General features: G+C 47.4%; 1 protein-coding gene across 2 annotated transcripts in view; it reads left to right on the top strand.

Annotated features, from left to right (window-relative positions):
* Positions 1-23,819, top strand: part of ERGIC1 (endoplasmic reticulum-golgi intermediate compartment 1) — a 54,950-nt gene that overhangs the window by 16,413 nt on the left and 14,718 nt on the right. Inside the window, exons 2-5 of one of the 2 annotated variants that reach the window (XM_058034573.1) lie at positions 5,394-5,455; positions 11,861-11,933; positions 21,195-21,289; positions 21,928-22,052. In XM_058034573.1, coding sequence (XP_057890556.1) covers positions 5,394-5,455; positions 11,861-11,933; positions 21,195-21,289; positions 21,928-22,052 — 355 coding nt within the window. Of the gene's footprint in view, positions 1-5,337; positions 5,456-11,860; positions 11,934-21,194; positions 21,290-21,927; positions 22,053-23,819 lie in introns of those variants that run through there. The other variant, XM_058034572.1, reaches the window with a different exon arrangement.

Raw genomic sequence — 23,819 nt, forward strand, 5'->3', positions numbered from 1 at the left:
AGAGATGTCAGAGAGGATTCTTCTGTTTGGAGGTGTGGAAATCTTCAGTGAAATAATGTATTTATTACTTCATTTCCTGAAATATTTCGGGTCCAAACTTGAAACTGTTCAAGTGTACATAAAGTGCTGGCAGGCAGCTGCTGCTGAGGGAGTGAGCTCATCCTCTGCTCTGGGGAGGCAGCTGAAGCATCAAATCTAGAAAAAAAACTGCATTGTTTGGGTGCTGTGCCCTCCCTGCCCCTCACCCAGCCCTGACAGTGACAGCTCAGGTGAGACCCCACCTGCAGAGCTGCCCCAGCCCAGCCAGGACCCGGAGCTGATGGAGAGATCCAGAGGAGGCACCAGGATGGGAGGAAAGGCTGGGAGAGCTGGGATTGTTCACCTGGACGGGAGGAGCTTTGGGGTAACACAACTGTGGCCTCACAGTGCCTAGAAAAGCTACAAAGAAGATGGAGAGAGACTTTACAAGAGCCTGGAATGACAGGACAGTGGGGAATGGCTTCAAATTGCCAGATAGAAGGGTTAGATTGGATATTAGGAAAAAAAATTTACTGTGAGGGTGGGGAGGCCCTGGCACAGGGTGCCCAGAGCAGCTGTGGCTGCCCCTGGATCCCTGGCAGTGCCCAAGGCCAGGCTGGACAGGGCTGGGAGCAGTGGGACAGTGGAAGGTGTCCCTGCTGTGGCAGGGGTGGCACTGGATAAGTTTTAAGCTCCCTTCCAACCCAAACCATTCCATGATTCTAAGACAAGCTCCATTAAGGGCCAGCAGAATTCTTTCAGCTGCTCTTGGAAATCTTTTTGGCTGCCCCTGGATCCCTGGAAGTGCCCAAGGCCGGGTTGGCAGCTGGGATAGTGGGAGGTGTCCTGCCCATGGCAGGGTTTGGATGAGATGCTCTTTAAGCTCCCTTCCAGCCCAAACCATTGTGTCATTCTATGATATACTTCTGTTAATATTAGTGTAGGTACAGCTTTTGAAATCCTTCTGGCACTTGCTGGCACTTGAAATGTGCCACCCTTTTGTTTGGCTCCTTTGAGGTCACCACCTCAATCTCACCTCACTCTTTCCAAGAGGAATGTGGCACTCCTGTCCATCAGAGAGCTGCAGTTCTGCTCCACACCTGCCTTAATCCCACCAAGATTTGTGAATTCTCTGTTTGAACCTTCTTAGGAATGACCCTGCTCATCTCTGTGATGCTGCTTTACCAGTTTGTTGACATTCCCATGAGGAAGGTGAGAAAGTTTTTTTGCTGTGTCCTTTCAACTCTTGGATTGATAAAAAACCATTGTAGCTGATGTTAGCTATTAGTTAGTTATTTGATGTTAGTTATTAGTTAGTTATTAGGTAGTTAGTTGATGTTAGTTATGGATGTTGGTTCCTGCAAACCTCTGACATTGCCAAATGGGCTTTTTTTATTTCTTTGTCTGCAACCCTGCTCTCCACTGAAAGAAAAGACACTCTAGATGTGTCAGGAAATTCCTTTGTTGTACTGATGACAGCCTAATTCTATCTTTAGCTTCAAATTCTGGAATTTCAAGGCCCAGCCTTCCCTTTATGAGAACAGGGATGACCTGGAGGAAGAACTTTCCTAGCAGCAAGTTTGTTGTTTCCACTCTGAACCGATGTTAATTGATCAGCTCAAAAGATACAATTTCTCCTTACAAGTCTCGCCTTTGTGAGGGGAGGAAGAAACTTGCCAAAAGCTAAATATAAACAAGGTGCAGTGGAAAATGCACATGTGCCTGCCGTGGGGGTGTGAAGTGATGCCTCCCTTCCTAAAGCAGCACGAGCTGCAGGTTAAGGGAGTTCAGGGAGCAGTTGTAAACCTACACCCTGGTTCCTCCTGGTCATGAAAGATGACTCCCAGGCTCTGCCATGGGTGGCACAGGGTGCCCTGTGAGCTGGCAGGTGCAGCCCCTCGTCACAGACATCTTGTATGAAAAGTCCTTTCCTTGGGATTTTTCCTCCTGAGAAGCTGAGAGGCCTCAGGAACAAAATGCAAACATTGATTATCTGCTGCTGGGGAATGCAACAGGTGCATCTGGGATTGATCCATGTTGGATGTTTCTAATTAATGGCCAGTCACAGTCAGCTGGCTCAGACAGAGCCCGAGCCACAAACCTTTGTTATCATTCTTTCTTTCACTATTCTTAGCCAGCCTTCTGATGAAATCCTTTCTTCTATTCTTTTGGTATAGTTTAATGTAATATATATCATAAAATAATAAATCAGCCTTCTGAAACATGGAGCCAGATCCTCATCTCTTCCCTCAACCTGAGACCCCTGTGAACACCACCACAGCCCCTCTGCACACCCAGGCTCCCTGCAGCACTGCTCACACCTCCCACTGCTTGGGCTGCAGCAGGGAGGCAGCTCTTGCAACACAGCACAAGGTTCCTCTCTGTTCCCAGGCTACAAATACTCCTCCAAGTGACCAATGCCTCAGGAACCTGGAGGCCTGTTGGAATTTTTACTGCAGGTGCTTGCAGGAACGTCTGACCTGAGGGCAGGTAAAACCTGTTCCCCTCTGCCATGCACACAGCTCCTCCCTGTGCATTACAAATCATCTCTGCTGTCTAATCCTCATTCTTTTCTCTTCCCAGCACAGTGTAAGTGCTCTCCTGGGATTGCTTTCAGTTCTGGGAGGTAGGCAAGGAGCCAGTGGCAAAAGGAGAAAGGTTTTTCTAGTGCAGGCAGATTTTTAACCCTTAGGTCTGATAGGAGCTGCCACAAATCTCTCATTTCTTGGGGTTTTGGGTCTCCTGTTACAATAACTAGCTCTGATAGGAGCTGCCAGAAATCTCTCATTTCTTGGGGTTTCAGGTCTCCTGTTACAATAACTCTTGTCAACTTCACAGATTTGTTTGCGATGTTTGCTTGATTTACTTATTTTTATAATACATGTAATTAATGCAGCCCCTTTGGGCTTCTGTCATTGCATTTGATCTCTGTGGTGTCTCACAAACACACTTTTCTAGCTGTCATTGAATCCTTTACATTTCAGATCTTCTAACTTGGGGTTTAAATAGAGTGAAGAAGGTGGCTCTTTGTCCTGGCCATGCCATCTCCATCGTTGTCAAACTTTTATGCCATTTGGGCTTTCCCTTGCCCTTCTCCGAGTGCATAACCCCATTGCAGTTTCCACTAACAGGGATCAGACTGAGGAAATTGTATAAATTGTGGCCAGTATCAGATGAGAAGGTGCCTGGAACCCTGAGGAGTGCTGTTCCTGTGCCAGACTGTGAACCCTCCTAGCTCAGAATGTGTCTTTTCCAAGCAATTGATCATTCTGCCAGGAGATTACACATAGCCAGTCTTTTTCCTTTGGGCTGGTGATCGTTTGGATTTACTGATGTCACACATCAGTGAGCAAAATCTATCTGGCAGTGTTTGCCTCTTATCCCAAACTTGTCTTTTTTTGATTGTTGTGATCATTTCAGCATCCTTGTGCAAGCTTTAATCCACCTTCTGTCCTTCCCTTCTCCTTGGGTCAGGTTCTGGATGTCATCCTTCAAGCTTCTGCTTTCATCTATAAAACCTTAATCAAGCACTTTTTGTGGTGTCTCTGCCTAATCCAAGCTTACTTAGGCCATGGAAAAGTTAATTTGTGGTGTTGGGTGTTGCTTATGTGATGAAATGACAATCTCAGAGATGAGAGCTCTGCCTCATATGACATCAGCTTTCCAGTGAGCTGTTTAAAAAGCTGGATTATTTTTTTCTTGTAAAGCTGTGATGGGCCATCATTTCAATACTAGTAAATATTTCTGATGGTGAGAACAAACTTCCTTTTATAGTATCCACACGCTGCTGTTTTTACTGAATCCAGCCTGGAGCTGTTTCCTATTTCTGAGTGTTGGCTCACACTCAGCAGCTCCTGGTGTTCACGTGCTCTGTCTCCCTCTGTTTCTCTCTCAGCTTTTTTAGCCTTGTTGATCTATTATTGTGACTTTGGCCAGACGACGCCAGCTTTCAGCATTTAATGGGCTGGGAGAGAGCAACAGCTTCCTCTGCCTGTGAGACCATGATGTCATCAGCTACTTTGGGCTCTTTCACCATCCTGATGCTTCGGTGGATGTGGAAAGAATGCAAACAGCACTTTCCAGATGTTCTCAGGGCAGCTGGAAAACCATACATGGATTGTTTGCTTGGGGAATATTGCTGCTCTGTTTAGGTTCAGCAGGGAGAAGGGTGATGAAAACACAGCTCCTGTGCTCTCAGGTGTCTCACAGAGGGTTGTTGGGGTGTTAAGTGATGGCACAGCTTATTCAGGACTCCAGCTGGGCACCTGAAATATCTTCCTACCTGCTCTCCATTCCTCTCTTCCCTTCCTTCCTCCAGCTTCAGCTCCTGAGTGAAGCACAGGGTCCTTCTGACCTCCTGCAAGGCAAATGCTGTTTTGTTCGTGCAGTTCTTCAGAGTTACCTCAGCAGATGAAGATAAAGAAAAGAACAGTTATCTAGTTTTTAAACTCCCAGTAAAACATTTGATGTGGTAGGAGCTCCTGAATAAACACAGGGGAGTTTCATCTTGGTGCAGTGCAGACTGGGAATTTGGAAGCCCTCTCCAGGGCTGGAAAAAGCATCAGCTCTCACCCACTTGTGGCATATCCAAAAAAGTCTATTTTTAGGGAGAAGCGGTCACTTCCTTCTTTAGGGTGGGTGGGTGGGTGTTTTTAATGCATTAATTAATTTTTATTGAGTGATGGAAACGCTGATGTCAGAGCTGCATTGCGGTTGGGCGTGCAGGAGCACAAGGTGGTAGGAAATAACACAGCTAACACATGAGGGCAGGGAGAGTTTAACCATGGGCAGTTTAAAATAGCCAAGCTGAGCCCTATGGATATTAAAAACTATGACTGAATCAAAACAGCCATCTGATATTAAACTGGACTTAGCTGGGGGAGGAACAAACCTGTTGGGTTAATTTCTGTTGTTGTATCCAATGTCCAAGGGATGTTTTTTGGTCTCAACACCTGCATTTCTGACTTAGGGGTTATCTATTTTTGACTTTGCAAGGGTAATACAGGTTGTCTTTTACTGGGGTTTTTTATTCAGGAGTCTGTAGAGTATCCTTTCCTTTTTACAGTGGTCTATAAACTTGTCCAGCATGACTTCTTGCCTGGCTGCTCTCACAGTTCAGATTGCACAGATCCACAGCAGGGAGGGGGAGGGAAATGCTTTGGAAATGGGAGCCAAGGCAGAGCACAGTTACATAATTGTACAAAAGAAAAGAGGTTTTTTTTGTTTTGTTTTTCCTTCCCATATCCTCCTGCCTACTGAAAAAATGTTGTTGGAAGGCTGGATGGAAAAAACTTCAGCATCGTTCGTCCCTGTGAGGGCATGAAATGTATTGAAATGTTCCACCTGTTTTATGGCTGGTGCTTTTCCTCTTTCAGGTTTGACATCTACAGGAAGGTGCCAAAAGACCTTACACAGCCAACCTACACAGGGGCCATTAGTAAGTAACTTCTTTTTGATGTCCTTGCATAGCCCTGGTCTAAAATTAAAGATTGTTTGGCCTCTCTGTCTGCAGGAATTCTTTTAAAGGGATGGTAAGCATTGGAAAGGGTGTCCTTTGTTGCTGAGGCGGCTTGTTCTGCCCATCAAACATTGGAATGGTTTGTGTGAATTCAGAACTAAAGCATGGTTTGGGTTGGAAGGGGCCCCAAAGAGCCTCCAGCTCCAACCACTGATAGGGATCCACTCTCACTGCCATGGATCAATCCACAGACTCTGGCTGATACACATCTCTTGCCTTGGGCCCCTTTTCCTTCCTTCCTGCTCCTGAGGGAGGCTGAGTAATGCCATTTCACACAGTGATGTGCAGCGAGCTGGCTGGGCAGAGGGCTTGGTAAACATTGACCAGGCTGATCCTGCCCGGCCTGTCATTCCCCTGCTCATGCAGCTTTCCTGCCCCTCTGAGCAGGGACTTCCTCTCATCAGGGAGCTGTGCCCCACTCGGCCGTGCTGGGAGATGGGTCAGTAGTCTTGTGTGTCATTGCTGACGTGAGTGATGTCACATCCCCTGGTGACAGCACGCAGGACTGAGTCAGTGCCAGTGAATCAGGACACAAAGGAAAGCCCTCTGTGAGCTGGAGAAACTCCTGCCTGTGAGCATGGCTGAAGAACAGGTTGGTGTGGAGGCTCTGTCCTTGGGGATGCTCCAAACAACCAGAGCTGGCCCTGAGCAACCTGCTCAGAGCAGGGGAGTTGGGTGGGATGGGCTCCAGAGAGTTCCTGCCAGCTTCAGCTATCCCGTGCTTCTGTGAAGATAACACATTTCCCTAAATATTTACTCTCAGAGTCCTTGTCCCCTGAGCTCTCCTGGCCACTGAATTCCTTGTATCCCAACTCCCATGTGGGTTTGCTGAAGTTGGGAACAAAGAGCTTGACTCAAACTGTTTGGGAATTCAGGGGCGGATGAGATTTGGTGTTTTGAAGGAACACTTTGAACTTGTGAGTGATCCTGCCTTCTCTGCTGTTTTGGAAACTCAGAGTTCCCACACTGCCACTGGGCTCCCTTTGAGAATTTGTCTTGTTATGAATCACCTGCAAAAGAGTATTTTAGAAGCAAAAAAAACCATCAAAGGCCACCAGAGTTTAGGCTTTCAGATCTGCAGTAAACAGCTCAAGTGATAAGTCTGTTGTGGGAAGGCTTCAAGGTTGTGACTCTTACTTACAATTATTAGCTGACTTATTTCTCTCTATTGTTATTTACAGCTTCTCAGGCTTTGATTTTCTTCTCTAACTGGTTCTCCTTCTTTTTCTCACAGTGTTTTTAGGCAGCCTGATAGAAGCTTCTGAACCACACAGGCAGCCAACAAACTGGTGCCTTTGCCTGAGAGGATCTTGTGAGCAGCTTTTCTAAAGGGCTTTTTTCTGTCTGACCAAGCCTGTGGCTTGTAATTTGAAAGCCACTAATGTCAGGTGTTGTAGGAGGCCATGGGTGAGACCAGCCCATTGCCAGGCCAGTTGGGAGCCTGGGAAGGTTGCATGACCTGGTGAAAAATTGCTTTAGGGAAGGCAGCTTGTGTTAGTTAACACTGGGAGCTTGAGTGCAGGGGAAGGCTCTGCCTCTCAAAAAGGCTTTTAGGCTTTAGTAATCACGTGGAATTTCTATGACTGCAACTTTATTTTGGCTTTCTTTAAATCCTCCAAGTTCTACAGAGCAGATATAAAGGAGTCCATGACATCCAACTATTAATTCAGGCCTTTTCCATATGATTTCTGCTAAAACCTTAGTTCAATATCTCTTCTGGTGCTGAAGTTTTTTCTGGGATAGGAATGGACTTACTGCAGGGTTTCAGCAGTGACTTTTGGATTGTATAAATGTCTATTTTCAAAAACAAAGGTTGAGGTTTATTAGGGAAGAAGGCACAGCTCAGATTACAGAAGAAAAGAGATGGAAAAGAACAGCTCTGCTCCTCACCAGGCTGAAGGGGCCAGGGCTGAAGGGAAGGAGCAGCTAAGGCAGAGGAAGTGTTGGGGGATTTTGAGGGAGAAGAGCAGGTGGTCTCAAACATGAGCAAGCTCAGAAGCCAACTGGAATTATTGAGACTTTCTTAGGTATGGATTTTTAATTCCCAGATTTGCAGTGAATGCTTTATACAAGATACTTCAGATCTGTGTGGCAGCCACTCAGCTACAAACAAGTTTTTTAGGAATGAAGGAACCAAGAATTTACTTGGAGTGAGGTTTGTCCAGAACAGCACAGCCACTGCTGTGGGCTTCTCTGGGAGGTGTGTAGAAGTCACTCATTCCTTTCCCTCAATAAAAGTCCATTCTTCAGGCAGCATCCCTGTCGTGCTGCTGTCCCTCTTCCACCAGTTTTTCCAGGTGCTCCCACCGTGTGTAGCATGTCTGTGGTGCCTGTGTGACAGACGTGGTGACAACCTGGCCATGTTTGGGTAGAGAGGCAGCAGCAGCAGCACTCCTGGCTGCCTGACAGTTGGCATCTGGCTGGGCAGGAGCTCTGGGGCTCTGGAGAGGAGCCTGCAGCTGCTGGCACCCTCCTGCTGCCCAGCCATCGCTGTGGATGCATAGTTTGCATGCACATGTTGTATGCACACATGGAAACGTTATCCAGAAATACTCTGTGCTGTTTGGGGGCTGGAGTTTTAAATACACATCAGGAAATATCCGAGTTATGATTCACATGGCGCCTGTAACAGGACCCGTTCCTTGTGCTTCATAACAGTTTGCTCCACTGAATAATAAATACTATTAATTTTATGCCTTAATATAGACATGGCTCCATGTTCTCAGTCTGTGTGATGTGTTAAACACTTTGCCTTTCTCTCATTTCTCCTGGGGTGGGGAGGCAGGGCCAGGAATGTACGCAGCCGGGGTTTGGAGTGGAAGGGATAAGTACAGAAAGGTTAGTGCAGGAAAACAAACCTTGGCAGAGTTTCCCATCCTTTTGGGATTGCAGATTAGCACTGTGTCTACACCAGCAACCTTTGATATATTGATCATGTTATCATATTAGAGCTTTAGAAAACCTGTCTCAGATGTTGTTGGAGCTCTGTGGGAACGTCGCCGTGCTCTTGCAGCTAACGAAGCTTTATGCATGAATTGTTTGATTCTGTCTGATCCCAGCCTTTAATCTACTTTTCCAAATATAATACACTTGTCAAATGTGGGTGGTAGGACTGCACATTTGCATGGAAGCAGGTAAAAGCCTTCACTGTGGAAGAAGCAGCTGAAGCACCCCGTGCATAAATTCCTGTGCTGGGAACGTCTGTGCCTGCAGCTCCAGCTGAGAGAGGAGCTCCTGTTGTGCAGCTGAGGAAATGCTGCCTCTGGAGAGAGTAACTGATAGTGCTGGCACATGAGCCTCATGCCAAAAGCTCCCCCTGCCCTGGAAATGTGTGTGTATGGAAGAGTTTAGCAGTGCAGTGTCCTGTTTCCCAGAGGGTGCTGCAGCAGATGCCTGAGAAAGAGCAGGAGGGGCAGGTTAAACACTGCACCAGGCTTTGCTCAGTTGGCTCCTGAGCTTCCTAAACTGGAGTTGGTTCCTTTGTGTTTAGTATCCCTCAGTGGATTTCTTCCTCAGGGCATGTGTGATTCCTTTTTGTAATCTAACGGGTTTTATTTCAGCGTCTGTGGTCAAGAATCCTCAGAATTTAGTTGTGTAAAGGAAAACCTTCCCTTGTTTTTAACCTCCCATTTCCATGTAGTTCCCATACTGGAAGAGACAGTGAGTGATTGTTCCCCACTCACCTCCTTCAGGCTGCTCATGATTTTATACCCCCCTCTCATGCCCACCTTCAGCATTCTCTTTTACAGCTTCAAAACTGACTCTGTGGTTTGAGGACTGGGAACAGCATTGAGGAGCTTTGAAAGTCAGTCCCTGCCAGGCACTTGAGGGCATTCTTGCAGGGTTTATTAGATATAAGTTAGTGGAATTTTACTGTGCTGTGTTTGGTAAGTATTGTCACGAACCTTCACTGCAAGAGCTGAACTGAAAATGGACTTGAGGGAGTAAGTACTGGAAAAGAAGGTATTTTGATTATATAAGTGGCAGAGAAGGAAGTTTAAAAATTGGAGGAGAGAGGAAGCTGTGGGAGAGAATTTAGTTAAGAGAGTTAGTAGTAGCAGGCTTTCCTAGAAGTGCTTGAGAGCAGAGAGGTCTGGCTGATGCTGTGGAAAGCCTTTATGGGATTATAACAAGCAGCAAGGAATATGGGAAGCAATTAAAGAAAAAAGGGTTGTCTACGTCAAACGCTCTCCCTGCAACTGCCAGAGATCAGAGATCTCGTGTGTCTCTGTCAGTGATCAGCACTACAAACACTGGATCCACTCATGTGCTGCCTTGGTTTCTTTTTTTGGGCTCTTATGTAGGTGTGGATGTTCTCACAAGAATTTGCTGCTGTGCTTTAAGCAGACTTTTCTCCTGGTGCCCCGTGCCAGGGCTCAGCTGGGTCACAGCCCTGGTGACCTTCTGTGTCCTGGTGGGAGCAGCTGTGTGCCCATCTGAGGTTTCTCTTCAGGATTTATATCCCTTCTTGCTTCCTGTTTTCCTACTGGTATTTGGGTTTTTTTTTCCCTCTCTTTCCTCATCCTAACTGGTGAATAATAAAGCACTGGAATGCTCTTCCCAGGGAGGTGGTGGAATCACCATCTCTGGATGTGTTAAAAAAGACTGGACATGGCTCTGGGTGCTATGGTCTGGTTGAGGTGTTAGGGCACAGGTTGGACTGGATGATCTTAGAGCTCTCTTCCAACCTCATTATTCTGGGATTTTTTGGCATCTGTTAATCCCTTGCACTTTAGAGTGGGTCAATAAATGAATCCACAGTTGAAATTACCATGATGAGGAAGGGGAAGCAACGCATTTCTCTTTCCTCAGAGCTGGAAGAATGAGGCACGAGGCTTTAGGTCACTCAAGGCTCTGTCTCAGTACTTGCCCTCAGCACCTCTTTCCTTCCCTTGCCTCTCACATTCTTTACCAAGGGAGTGATAAAATTGTTCCCAGCCTGTTTTTACTTGAGCTTCCCAAAGGAATGGGCAGTCAGGCTGTGCAGGTCATGTAGAATAAAGTTGAGGAACGTGGCTTTTTTAAAAAAAATGTATTTCTCAACCCTAATTAGTGGTCATTTCACAGAGGGCTGTGCTGAGATGGAGGGGTTGTGTTGGGGTTGTGCTCTGGCTGTCACTCAGTTCCTGCTTTGCCTTTCTGTGAGTGATTCATGGTGAATTTGGTATTGTATTTAACACAGGGACACGCTGCAGCCCTGTCCCCTTGGGCTGGCACATCCTTGCCTGCTCCAGTCATCCCTGATCCATGGGATTTACAGCTCTGCTTCCTTCCAGCCCCTCCTGTGTGGGTCACTGTCACTGCTGCTCCAGTGTCCCTGCTCAGGGGTTGGAATAATTTCTTGGTGAAGAGCAAACAATAAAATTCCAGCAACTTCGGGTTCCCTCCATGCAATTCCGGGTTGGAATTCCTCGGAATTGTTGTCTGGCTACCTCACAATTCCTTCAGTGGGGATTTTCCCTCTCTGCAGAGTCAGCAAATGGAGAAATGAGAGAAGTCAGGCACTGGCTGCACAATTCCAGTATTGCCATTTCTCTGCTGTCCAGCTCTGAGGTGCCTTTGGAACACAGAGCTTTGGAACCTGACTGAGAGCCAAAATGTCCCCTCGTCCCCAAAATAGTGTGAGGAGACTGTGCGCTTTCAAAGCAAGGAGGTGCTGGTTTCTTTTTGCCTTCTGGACGTTTTAATAGTGATAAAATTGGGAGCCAAGGCTCTAAAGAAGAGATGTTGTCAAGAAGAGAGAGTGCTGGCACACCAGCGTTGTGTGCTGGAAAAGGAGAATGCAGGAGCTGTGGGGAGATGGAAATCATGACAGAAAAAGTGGCCCAAAGGTGGAAGATATCCCTGTTCTGGGTCATTAATTATTAAGCCAAGGGATGCTCATGTTTTCACTGCAAGAGGCAAAGACATTAAGATGGGGCTTTTCTAGATAATCTTGCCTGTGAGCAGAATTAAGACATGCCTTTAAGTCCCAAGGTTGGGAATGCAGTGGTCACGATTTTATGTGAATTTGAGAGCTTTTAGTTTTTTTTCTTGTGTGCAGAATCTTTTGGTGTTTGCTCAGTGGGAAAGAAATAAGTTTGATATTTATGCATTCGTAAAATATTGAATTTTTAATGGTTCCTCAGGATGTTTGGATATTGGCCTGGCATTGAAGTCACTGCTCTGGTGGGCTCCTCTTGGTCATGGAGTCTAAAAATTGTTAATTCTCAGTTGTGTATGGGTGGCATATCCATAGGGGCAGTGATATGGCTGTGTGAGAACAGTTTTTGTCTTTGTTACACATACAAAACTAACCTTTTCCTCTCCTCGCCTCTGTTCCAGTCTCTGTCTGCTGCTGTCTCTTCATATTGTTTCTCTTCCTGTCTGAGCTCACGGGATTCATAGCCACTGAAATGTAAGTAAAAGTCATATTTTCCCCTGTTTGTAAAAGTCATGTTTTCCCCTGTTTGTGTGCATGTGAATCTTTACAGCTTTACTGTTATCTGACAGAAATATTCCTGTCATTTCACTAGGTCATTTAGTTGCCTAATGGGTTTGGGATTCCTTTAGGTTGAGTCCAAATTCTCAGACAATCATTCAGCTTTTTAATTTGCTAAAATTAATAGGCAAACTTGGTTCTGAACTATTTTTGATAGAGGATCCTTTATTAGCTGCATGCTGGATTGCATAATTAGCAGCATGGGGAAATGGATTGCATCAAATAAGAATTATTAATTTAATATCAATAATTGCTTTTTTTTATTATGTCAGAGCTAAATCTCTGATTCATGCAAGTAGTTTTATTAATGTGTGAATTTTTTCTTCTTTTGTTAAGCCTTACTAGGAAACTTACTAGGAAACTTATTCACAGGCTTTGTGTCTGAGGACAAGTTGCCCCAGGTGGTGTCAGCTGTGAGAAAAATGGAAATAATTTCTACTTTTAAAAATTATTCATTGAACAAGTATGAAGTACTTATTAACACCGAGTTAATCAGAATTTTATTTTTCCCCTCCTGTTCTCATGTCCTTCCTGCCTCAAAGTAAAGTTTTAGTAACTCTTAACACATCTACCTTTGTTTTGGGCTCTAGGAAACCTTCTCCATCACCCTGCTGATGTGGCAGTGAGCTCACTGAGTGTGAGGCACAGTTCCTGGATAGTTGGGAGGGGTGGAACCTCTGTCAGGCTCACATGATGGTCCTGATAGCCACAGATGTCAGTGCTGAGCTAAAAGGCTCTGAAACCTTGCTCAGATTGGCCATTTTGATAACCAAGAGAGGCTCTTGCATTGTTTTTGTGCAGCTCTGACTTGGATCAAGAGTATGATTTCAGGAATAATGTTGAGGTTGACTAATGTTTAACTGAAGGCAGGAGTGTAATCAAGCTCGAGATCGTTTTTTGTGCCTGTTGCACGTTTACTTCAGTGATGGTATCTCACATTTCTTGCTTGCTCACAGTTTCTTTGACTTCAGTTCCGTGTGTTTGCTTGTGTAATCCGGGGTCACCTTATCAGCCACTTCACAGAGCTGAGTTTCCTTGGGTTTCTTGTTTTACAAAACACAGAAAAGCCAGACAGACTGCTTCAAGTAAAGCTCTGCTTTTTCTTTCTCTCCTCATAGATCCCATTCTCCTGCCTGGTTTTCTTTTTTTCTTCCAGTTAATGCTTTACAGGAGGAATTAGTAATATTTACCTAGTTTTGACCCAGTTACTGGAGAGCACATCTTTATGTAGTGGCAGTTTCCTGACTAGAAATTCCTTTTTGAACAGCACAGTTACATAACTCTGAGGAATCTCCTTGCTTTTTCCTTAAGAAGATGATGCATTTTCCACAGAAATATTGGGAAGTGCTGTAAGCACGCTCAGCTGACAAGTTCCTCATTAAAACCTCAGAGAGATGGTGAAGTGCCTTTCCCAGCAGGAGCTGTGTGGGCTGGAGGTGTTTGCAGGCAATAAAGCAGTAAAGTTGGAGAGGGGATGTCACACAAGTGTCTGGGACAAATGACTGCAGGAACCTGATTCGTCATGGGCTGTCCAGCACAAAAGCTCACACAAAAGAGTGGGGAAACCTCCTCCTGGTGATTTACAAGTCACCAGACTCTTGCTGGGAACATTCACCCCCAGCAGTTGTGAAAAGGCTCTCCCAGAACAGTGGAAATGCTTCAGAAAGTCACTTCGAGTCCTTCCCAGTTCAGAGACTTCGAAAGCAGGAGTAAACTTTTATTTTCCATTTCTTACTCATTGGTTTCTCTTCTGAGAAACCCAGTACAAGTTGTTGTGAGCCTCTTGTGGTTCCCTCTCAGTCAGGTATTACTGGCAGTGAGTTGTGAGGCAGCAGAGCCTCATCACTGGGAATGAGAATTGGGAGCTCTGCGTGGTGTGGAACTTGTGAGAGCTCTGTGCTGCCATTAAACTGGGTAATAGCAAATAGCAGGGGAAATACTGTCTCAAAAAGGTTCCTGAGCCTTGTTTTCCCATGATCCAAATACTTACACATATATGGAAGATTACTTATGTGCAAACTGTTCAGCTCTCATCAACTTTCATTGCAAGCTTCAAGGTGTTTTTTTTTTTTTAATATTGAGAGTCTCCTACAACAGATACCTCACCCAGACTGAAGTTTCCCAATGCCAGCCAGGACCTGGATGATTACAGGTGTGCAGTTACATGGGATGAACTTTCCTGCTCTGTCACTGCCAGCTGTGCTGTGAGACTGCATCACTCTTTCTCCTTTTGTGTCATATTTCCCTCAAAGCACTTGAGAGAGCCAAGCTGGGTGGGGAGAGCTGCACAATTCTGATGACAAGGTGAGCCCTTGGCCCGGTGTTTTACACCAGAGACGTGGCAGGTGCCCTGCTGAGCACTCAGAGCCTGTTCCACAGTTATTGTGTGTGGGGTGTGTGCAGGAACAGCTCCTGCAGGGCAGGGGTGCCCACAGGATTCCCTGTCTCGCCCTCAGCACTGCGATTCCCTCCGTGGCTGCACCTCAAGCAAGAGGTTGGTGTGGTTTGTTCAGCTCGTGCTGCAGCATGAGAAAAGAAGAATCTGCTGTGCACCACGGTGACCCCAAACACTGCCAGGCTGCTCCTGCTCAGTGCTGCACCTTCCTGCAGGCTCTCAGGAGTGCCCCAGCCTCAGTGCCTGGCGTTACTCGAAGTCTCGGTTTGGCCGCTCTTGCCCAACTTCAAAGCTGTTTTTCCTTGACCAGCCCGTTGTGGTGGCATTTACAGTCTCAGCTGCTGAAGGCTTGTCTGGGTGGCAGAGAGCCAAGAAATGACACCCTCATCTCGAGGATCACAGTCATAGCCCTAAACCCAAACATTACCTGTGTGGGGAGGACGGCAGCTGTGTCATAACTCGTGTGGGCATTTCTAATGAGCACCGGGGCTGGGGCTGTGCTCAGGAGCTGGCTCCAGTTAGGAAGTCAAAGCAAGACACTGCAGGAAGCTCATGGAAGAGGTAACACACTCCAAAGGCACGTCCTCTTCTGCTGCTGACGGGTTTCCTGGGGAGACCAGCCCTGAGGAGGGTAGAGAACTCCCAAGTTGCTCATCTTCCAGATTTATCCTGTGACCCCAACAGGCCTGTGAGCAGCCATGAAGGAAATCCAAGCTTGGCACTTAGGTGGGGCTGCATCCTTCCCAGGAAAAGCACAGTGAAGGGCTGGTGAAGGAAAAGAGCTTTTTTCTTTTCTCAGTCACAACCCATCATTGCCATTAAGGGGAGGGTGAGTTTAACTCTGGAAGTCAAGGATCCTCTTGATTTTTAGGTTTTTTTTTTTAGTCCAGACGAAGAGTGACTGAAGACTAAGTGCAAACTTCAGGCATTGGAATGTCCCCATCCCTGGAGGTGTCCAGGGAGCACCTGGATGTGGCACTCAGTGCTCTGGGCTGGGTGACAGGGTGGGGATGGTCACAGGTTGGGCTCAATGATCTTGGAGGGCTTTTCCAACCTCAGTGATTCCATACCAAGAACATTGATGGATCTCCTCATATCTGTAGAAGATCAAGAAAAGGAGGTCTGTGCTCCACGTTTGAACCTCTGAAAGATGAACAGCATCAAACACTCTTGTCCCACTGAGCCAATGACTCAAATGGCTGAAGAAATTAAGCTGAAGGGTTAAATGTGTCTGGTTTTTCCTGGGAAAAACCAACAGTTAGTTGAGTTGAGAGTACTCTGAGGGCTAGAAATGGCTTGTTCTGCCTTTAGCAGCCTCCTCATTCCTCTGCTGCTGTGTTGCAAATCAGAAGCATAGAAATCACCCCTCTCTTTTCTAATTAACTCAGATCAGTGCTAGACGTTAATAGCTGGCAAGATGATAATCTCACTGTTTTATCACCCTAATTAGGTCATGAATTATGTCCTGTAAGATCAATAATAGTTTTCCAAGTATTCCATCATTAAGGATTAAAGATGTAATTAACTAATCTAGTCTGCCTTGCATTGGCAGCCAGGGGATGGGGTAGGAGGGTATGAATGTGGTGCTTGTGGTATGAATGTTTCTGCTCAACGCTAATTCATCTGCCACAGCACACTGTAGGAAGCAATAGACTGTTCCTGGCAGTATTTGCCTTTTGTTTTTTTAATGTAATAACAGACAAAAACCTATCTGAAGTGACAAGTTTGCTAATTGGAAAGCTGAGCCCCCTGCAAGGCAATTAATTACTTAAGCAGAATATCTGCAGTAAAATTACTGCCTTTTCATTAAGGCATAAACCATGAATCATGGAATATCCTGAGCTGGAAGAGACCCACCAGGGTGATCAAAGCCCAGTTCCTGGCCTGAAGTAGGATAACCCCAAGAAGGCTGTCAGGAGAGTGGGAGGAAGCAGAACTCCAGGAGTTTCAGGGAGCAGTGTTCCTTGTCCACACTGGATTCATCTGCATGGCCAGGACTGATGCTGCAGAGCAGCAGGATTGTCACCAGACCTGTCTTGAGAGGTTCTCCAGAGTGTGTGGGGTGTGTTTTGTGGCTCTCAGCCCATGGAAATGGCACCAAGCAGCAGAGTGTGATCCAGCTGCAGCAAGGGTTCCTTCTGCTGCAAACCCTAATCTGGGCGCACAGAGATGCCACAATTCCTGTGTCCTGCCACTGAGCTGGAGATGCACCTCCGGCCCTGCTGGCTCATCCATTTGAGGCAGATGAAATGCTGGAGCCAAGCAGCCCAGCAGAGCTTTGTAGGCAAAGGAGACTGGAGCTGTAATCCTGCTCCTGCCACGCACTGACCTTGAGAACAGAGACTTTTCTGCAGAAGGATGTAATCCTCAGCAGCCCTGAGAGAGGCAGGCAGGTAAGAAGCTTAATTGATGTTTGTGAGGCAAGGTGGGGATTACCTAAGAGGAGGTGTTGGAGCTTTGTGCAGGGTTGCTGTGCCCTGTGTGGGCTTGCAGGAAGCGGAAGGTCGTGGCGTGATGTCACCTGCAATTCCTGACTCAAGTCTACATTGACGTCTTTCCAAGCCTTCTCCTTCTTCCTGTCTCCTGGAGAGCTGTAATCCCTTCCTTTGTAGGGCAGCGTGTTTGCTGTGCTCCACAGCTGATCTGGGACAGGCACCTTCACGCTGAGGAGCTGCTTGGGATGCAGGAGATGACAAATGGCAGAGCAGCAGACACATGACGCAGGAGAGAGTTTGCTGACCTGCTTCTTGTTGTTGTTTCTTCACACAAATGGAAAAGAAGATTTGTCTAATGCTCTCTGCTCTGGCACCACTGAAAATGTGGTGATGCAGGAATCTCAGCATTGGAGGGTTGTGTTTCTGGAAGGTGTTTGTTAGAGCTGAAAGGGCAAGTGGAGCCAAGAGGGCTCGCATGAGAAAGTCCTTTGAGAAGCTTTGAGCTTCCTCAGGAAAGAATAATTATTTTCCCTCTTAGGCATGGGGTCCTGGAGATCAGAAGGTGCCTCCTGGCAGTTGGAGGATGAGGTAAAGTGCAGCTTTCTGGAGGAGGTGGCTGTATTTTCTCTGTGGCTGATGGCTGAGGAGGAGGCTGGCTGATTGTTTGCTGTGAAAGGAGGAGAAAAAAGGCTCAAACCTGAAGCAGGGCCTTGGGACAAGGAGGACACAGAGCAAGGCAGACGTGTTTAGAGAGCACCCATGCAGTGTGTGAAGCTCTGGAAGGTGAATGCAGTGCCCACCCTCAGATCCAAAGCCTCTCCAGCTGTTGAAGTGCTGCAGTTAGTGGCCAGAGCTGCCGGGTGGAAAGAAATCACTGTGGAAGTTTTGTTTCTGGGGAAACGAAGCTGTTGTGTCATAAATCTGAGACCTAAAGCACAGGGAACAGGTCTGGCTTTCTTTGGATAAAACCCTGGAGCCATGTTCTGCCCTCTGTGGCCCCCTTGCCTTGGCCCTCACGTGCCATTGGCATGATCTGGCCAGAGGGTCCCTGCAGCTTTTTGCGTGGAACGCTGGAAGTTTGTAAGCAGACAGGGTAAGCAGCATCACTCAGGAATGTGAAATATTTCCAAGTGGCTCTTTCTAGAAGTGAAGCAGATTCCTGGTGTGTGGATCATGGAGAAACTTCCCTGCTGTTCCTCGGGTCAGTGGTGGGAGGCTCTGTAGGGGTGGGAGGTCCAGCTCTCACCTTGTTGTACTCTCAGAGCTTTGCACCCTCACCCTCCTTCATTCTGCTGCTTTTATTCAAATGTTCCTTAGTAGCAGCCAGGAAAACACCAACTCCTCCATGTTTGGAGAAGGTACACCCTGCCTTTGGGGTCACCACTATCACTGCCTCTCTCCGCCTGGCCTCGGGTTTTATTTCCTTTGTGATCATCCCAGATTTACTGTTAAGGCACTGTTCCTCCTGGGACACTTTGTATTCCAGCTATAAATTAGAGTCAACTTCTTTTCTTCCACCAGAGATGTTGGTCCTTCAGGGAGAGTGGCTAAAGAGGGTAAATAGTGCTTTTCCTGACATCCCAGGAGAGTGATTGAATAGTAGGAAGGCTGTGTGCAATTTGGCTTCCTGGCCCTGGTTAGGAGGATGGCAAGGGACATGTGAGTGCCAGCCCTTTGCCCCCCCAAAGCTGGGTGCCAGTGGTTCACTGCCAGGAATAGCCTTGACCATGGAAATTTGCATTACCTGTGAGATTTCCAGAATTCCAGTACTCCAAATAGTTGAGGAGAGAAATGGCCAATTTGTTGAAAACAACATTTTTGTGAGGTTTGCCCCAGCGAGTGCAGCCTGTGGTGTGTTGTCATCGCACCCTTGGTTCCCTGTGGTGAGAGGGAATATCAGTGACACACAAAGGATGCACTTTGGAGATGGATTTATCAGTTTGGGCCCTCAGCAGGAGCTGATCATGCCATGAGGAGGCAGGGAGGGAGAACAGGATCCAGCTGGATGGGTGCTCCATGGAAGGTGAGGCTGTGGCTGAAACGAGGGGAAGGAAAGGAAGGATCACTGTATGAGCTCCTGGTGTCTATGCAGTGATAGACTGGGTTGTGAAATTTGGAACATGAGTTGCAGAGGGGCAGAGGGCTACTGGGTGAAGAGGAGGAGGAGGAGGAAGTGGCGGTGAGCCTTGCCCAAGGGACAGGCTGGGAGCCACTGGTCCAGTGACCGGGCTGTGGGACAGGAAACCAGTTTCCTTCTGCAGCTCATGGGCTGTGTGACCTGCACAGGCTGCCCCATTTCCCTGTGCCTCAGTGATCAGCCAGCAGCCAGGTGAGCTCAGCACTTGTCTGCCTATGTCAGAGCTCCCCGTGCTCAGTTCATGCTCTGATTTCTGCCACAGAAATCAGAAATTTCCTTTTCACTCACTCATCACCGAGCGGCTCCTGTGCCTTCGCTGTCAGAGCTGCACGATTCAGGGTTCAGGGTTAGAAATCAGCAAATACAAACTCTTACTGTGCTAGGGCTTTTCTCCAGAGAGCTGGGATGTTGGGCTGAGCTGCTGCACCTGGCTGTGCTCTGCCAGCCCTGCTGTGGATGCTCCTTTAGCCAGGAGCACCGAGGTGGCACTGCTGGGCATCCCTGGGCATCTCAGAGAAGGAGCCAGGGGTTCTGACAGGGGCTGGAGCTGGGAAATGGATGGCAGCACTGAGAGGTGCCTTGCTCTGGGGGATTAGTGCCCATCCTGGCTGGGGCTGCTCCTCCCCAGGCCCTATTTGGATATATGACTTAATCCAATCTGCCCAATCTGGCGGTAATGAACACGTAGAGGAGAGAATGCATTCCACCCAGGAGGAGAGGGCTCAGCCAAAAAGCTGCTAACTAGGTCACTGATGAGCAATCTTTCCCCTCCCTCTGTGTCATTTTTATTAATCACTTGAAAAATAGGTTGAGTAATGATTGCAAGCAACTTGTCAAGCCAATTAAAACCAGAGAAAGGTAGGGCTGTGAAGCCGAAGACAAATGCTGTGCTGGTTTTAAATGAGTGTCTGTAAACCCCACTGACCTGTGAGTAATTGCCTCCAAAAACCCTGGCAGCATGTGTGTTTCTCAGTGTGAAGGTTTGTTTCTTCTGCATCCACAGGGCAAACAGTTCATCGTGGCCCAGAGATGTATCACCAGAGCAAAATCACTCTGAATCTGTCCTGTAGCTGCCTTGCTCTGCTTTGACTCTTAGCATGTGGACTCTCCAGTGGGCCTTGTCAAAGAGTTTAGTGCACTTTGAATGTAAAATAAAAATGCTGCAGAGCACTGACTCGTTTTATTTGATGTAATTTGCCTGAATCTAAGCTCCCATAGCTTTATAATCTGCCCAGCTGGAAGATAAAGTGTCAAATCTTACTTGTTGAACGGGGAAAAGAGCTTCTAGGTAATGTCACCGTCGTCTCAGTTCAATGGGGTGAGTCTCCCCAGAGTGGATTCTCCAGGACCATTCAGCAAATGCAGCACTGGGCTTGTTTTGGTTTATTTTTACGTGTCGGATGGATGGTGTGTGCCAACAATAAATATTTATACTCCTGCATTCCTCTGCCTCTCTATCTGTGTTTTGTCTCCTGTGAGATGCGTGCCAGCCCTGTGGGTGCTATGAGACAACATTACTCTTTGGGAGGCTGCTGCAGTGTGTGAGATCCTGCTGTCCAGGATGTTTCTTCCCATCTGTTCCTGGCTCAAATCCCCTTCTCTTCAATTTTAGTCGCCACTTTTGGTTACCATTCATAGCCTGAAATGTGATATTAAGGGGAAGAATACAAATATGTCCTGCTGCCTTCCCTCTCCTGCTGCTGCTCTGTCAGCTGGGTGGCAATAACAAAAGGCAATTAGTGACACAAATAAGCTTTCCTGGGGGTAGCTGAGAGCAGCCTTTCTCTGGAACTATTTGTGGCACAAATGGAAAAACACATGCTTCCCTCCTGCCTGAAAGGAGCAGCAGCCCAGGGAGGGAGGGGTGGATCAATAACCTGCCATCTCGTCAGCATTAGCTCTTGTTTTGTAGCACCTCTGAAACCTCAGGGTGGAGGAGGGTACAGGGAGCATAGAACAGAAGTTTTGGTTTTTTATGAGTGCAGAATTTGTTTAAAGCCTCGTGCGCTTGCCAAGAAATCCAGTTGAGCCATGGTTTGCCCCCATTCCATCCTGGAGAGCTTTCCCTTCTTTCTGTAACTCTGCTGTAGCCATCACACAATCAAACCTCCTCTTTCCAGCCTCCTTTCCCCCCTCCCCATGCCAGGTTTTGGGTTTTCCCTGTGGGAAGCAGCCCTGAGCCTGAGCCCCGCTGTGTTTCTGCCCTCCAGAGTTAATGAGCTCTACGTGGATGACCCAGACAAAGACAGCGGAGGGAAAATAGAAGTGAACCTGAACATCAGTCTGCCAAACCTGCACTGTGAATGTGAGTACCCCTTCACTTAGCAGCTTTTCTTTGTGCTTTGAGTAATACTTGAAATGGGCCCAGGCTGGTACAGTGGCCCTTCCTCTGTAACAGGATGGAAATAAGTAGCTGCAGCCTCTGCCAATACCCCATTGCTTTCTGTTCCAGGCCAGGGCACCTGTTTTCTTGGACCATGTGTTAGTGGCTGATCTCCTTCACTGGCTTCTTTCTGAATCTCATTTCCTTTCTTTTTTTATTTTATTTATTGTTTAATAGCAACCTTTTTGTGTCTGGGAGCAAGAAACCTCCCAAGCTCCATTTGGAGCTGTGAATGCACCAGCTGGTTGTTGGCTCTTCCCAGGTCACCTGCCTTGCCTGCCTGAAGTTGTTCTGTTTGTGTGATGGGGAGTGCAGGCAGCTGGCAGGACATGGGAGGTGTATCTGTGTCAGATAGGCAGTGTGAAAAGTTTGGTTGCAAAGCTTTTCTGGTATAACAATTTTTGACAAAGAACATTATCACCTCAGTTTAGTCAAACGTCAGGAAAAAAGGTGTGGATTTTTTTCAAGTAAAAGCAATACATGCTTTTCCTATGCAACCTTCTTGTTAGTTATTTTGTTTGATTTTTTTAAAAATTGTCTTTTCACTCCCACCCCTGCAGTGGTTGGACTGGACATCCAGGATGAAATGGGAAGGCATGAAGTGGGTCACATTGACAACTCGATGAAGATCCCTCTCAATAATGGGGATGGCTGCAGGTTTGAGGGCCATTTCAGCATCAACAAGGTGAGTGGCACTGACAGTGACAGTGACAGGGGGTGAGCGTGTGCTGGCTGGAGAAATGATGGCAGGATCCATTTGTGAAAATGAAAATTTGGAAATCTGTCTCTCCTGCCGTGTTGCGTGTGTTTATGACTCTGTCAGAAATTTAAGTCAATGTGGGGAGAGGAGGCAGCATGGCCAGACCCACGGGGAATGTGTTAGATCAGGGGTTTGCTTCACTCTCCAGAGCAGGTAATGGAGACAGAAGTGCTGAGCAGCTCTGTGCAGCAGCCCCATGTCCAGGGGATGTGTGAAAACCCCACAGATGCCAAAGGGCTCCTGTGTTTACTGCTCACGACTTCTGCACCTCCAAACCCTGACTCAGTGTGGAGAGGTCTCTGGCAGTGGCTGCATGCCAGCTCTGCTTTGTTCTGAGAGCTGCAGAATGGCAGGAATGTTCCCTGGCGTTCTGGAGGGTGCCAGGCTCCTGCAGGGATGTTTGGAATACAGCACGTGGCCCCACGCATGCTTGCTGGGGATGCTCTGCTTCTGGCTCAAGGAATGAAAATCCAGGCCTGGAGGAGGCTCCTCTTTGGGATGGGTGTGTTCAAGATTGAATAATCTTGCTATGTAATGCTGGAGATGACTTGCTGGGGTGGGGGAGGCACTGGTGGGACCCAGAGATGTCCTAAGAAGGGCACACCCTTTATTCACTCCTCTTGGTGTACCACAGGCTACAAAATCAATCCTCCTTCCCTCTTTTCCTCCCAGGTCGTGTTAGAGCACATCTAAAAATAACAGACAGCACCTCTTGCTGATTCTGTGGCATGGAAAGGATGGGGGATTTGAAAAGAGGACTTTTTCCTCATCTCCAAGCCACCAGGATGGCTGGCTGCTGGTAGTCCACCAAACTGGGAAAGGGCTTCTGGAAAGTTCTTGCCCAGCCAATTGCCAGAGCACAGAGCTGAGGTAGCTGGGGGTTTGTGTGCTGGGTGTGGTGTGTCCTGCTCACCAAGGGGGCAGAACGTGGCACTGAGGAGCTTCCTGCTCTGCTCATTTGTGTCTCATTTAGTGGCTGGGACAGCTGTCACAGGCAGGGGAGCTGTCCCAGGGCTTGTGGCTCTGGAAGCCCAAATCTCCTGTGTGTGACCTGGCAGTCTGCAGTGCCTTGGCAGGAATGGGACAGGCTGGGAGCTGCAGTGGGACCTGGCCAGCCCTGGGAACTGACCAGGGCTTGCATTTGGGTGTTGCTGTCCCAGCTGCTGAGGGAGGACAGGGTGACAGTGAGATGATGGTTTGTGCTGCTTGCTGCAGGCCCTGACGCCCTGTTTGCTCAGCTTGTTTATGACACTGCTGGTGCCCACACCTGAAAGTGCTCCCAGGAGAGCACTGCTGTTCCTCAGGTCATTAAATCAGCTTTCCTGAAAGCACATGGAAGGGCATGTGGCCTCCCATGGCCCTGCTGCTGAGGTGTGTGTGCAGAGAGCAGCTGGGCAGCAGTTGTATAACCACCCTCCCACTCCTGCCCTGGGCTGTGCCACATTGCTCCTCAGGGTTGCTGCATTTCACAACCTTTTCTCAATAGGAAAATATTCTTGCATCCTCCATGTCAGTGATTGAGCTGAATCTGCTGAAGGACTTCAGGGTTAGTGACCTGAAAAGTGAGTGCATGCAGAGTGGTGCCATCAGAGAGACACCAGGGCTCATTTTCTGTCTTGGAACTGAGCCTTTAGGTGAAACTTGTGCTTTTCAGTTCTTTGTATTTCCCTCCATTAAAAAAATTTAAAGGAA

This window comes from Melospiza georgiana, chromosome 15, assembly GCF_028018845.1.
Source record: "Melospiza georgiana isolate bMelGeo1 chromosome 15, bMelGeo1.pri, whole genome shotgun sequence".
In the NCBI taxonomy this organism is placed as follows: Eukaryota; Metazoa; Chordata; class Aves; order Passeriformes; family Passerellidae; genus Melospiza; species Melospiza georgiana.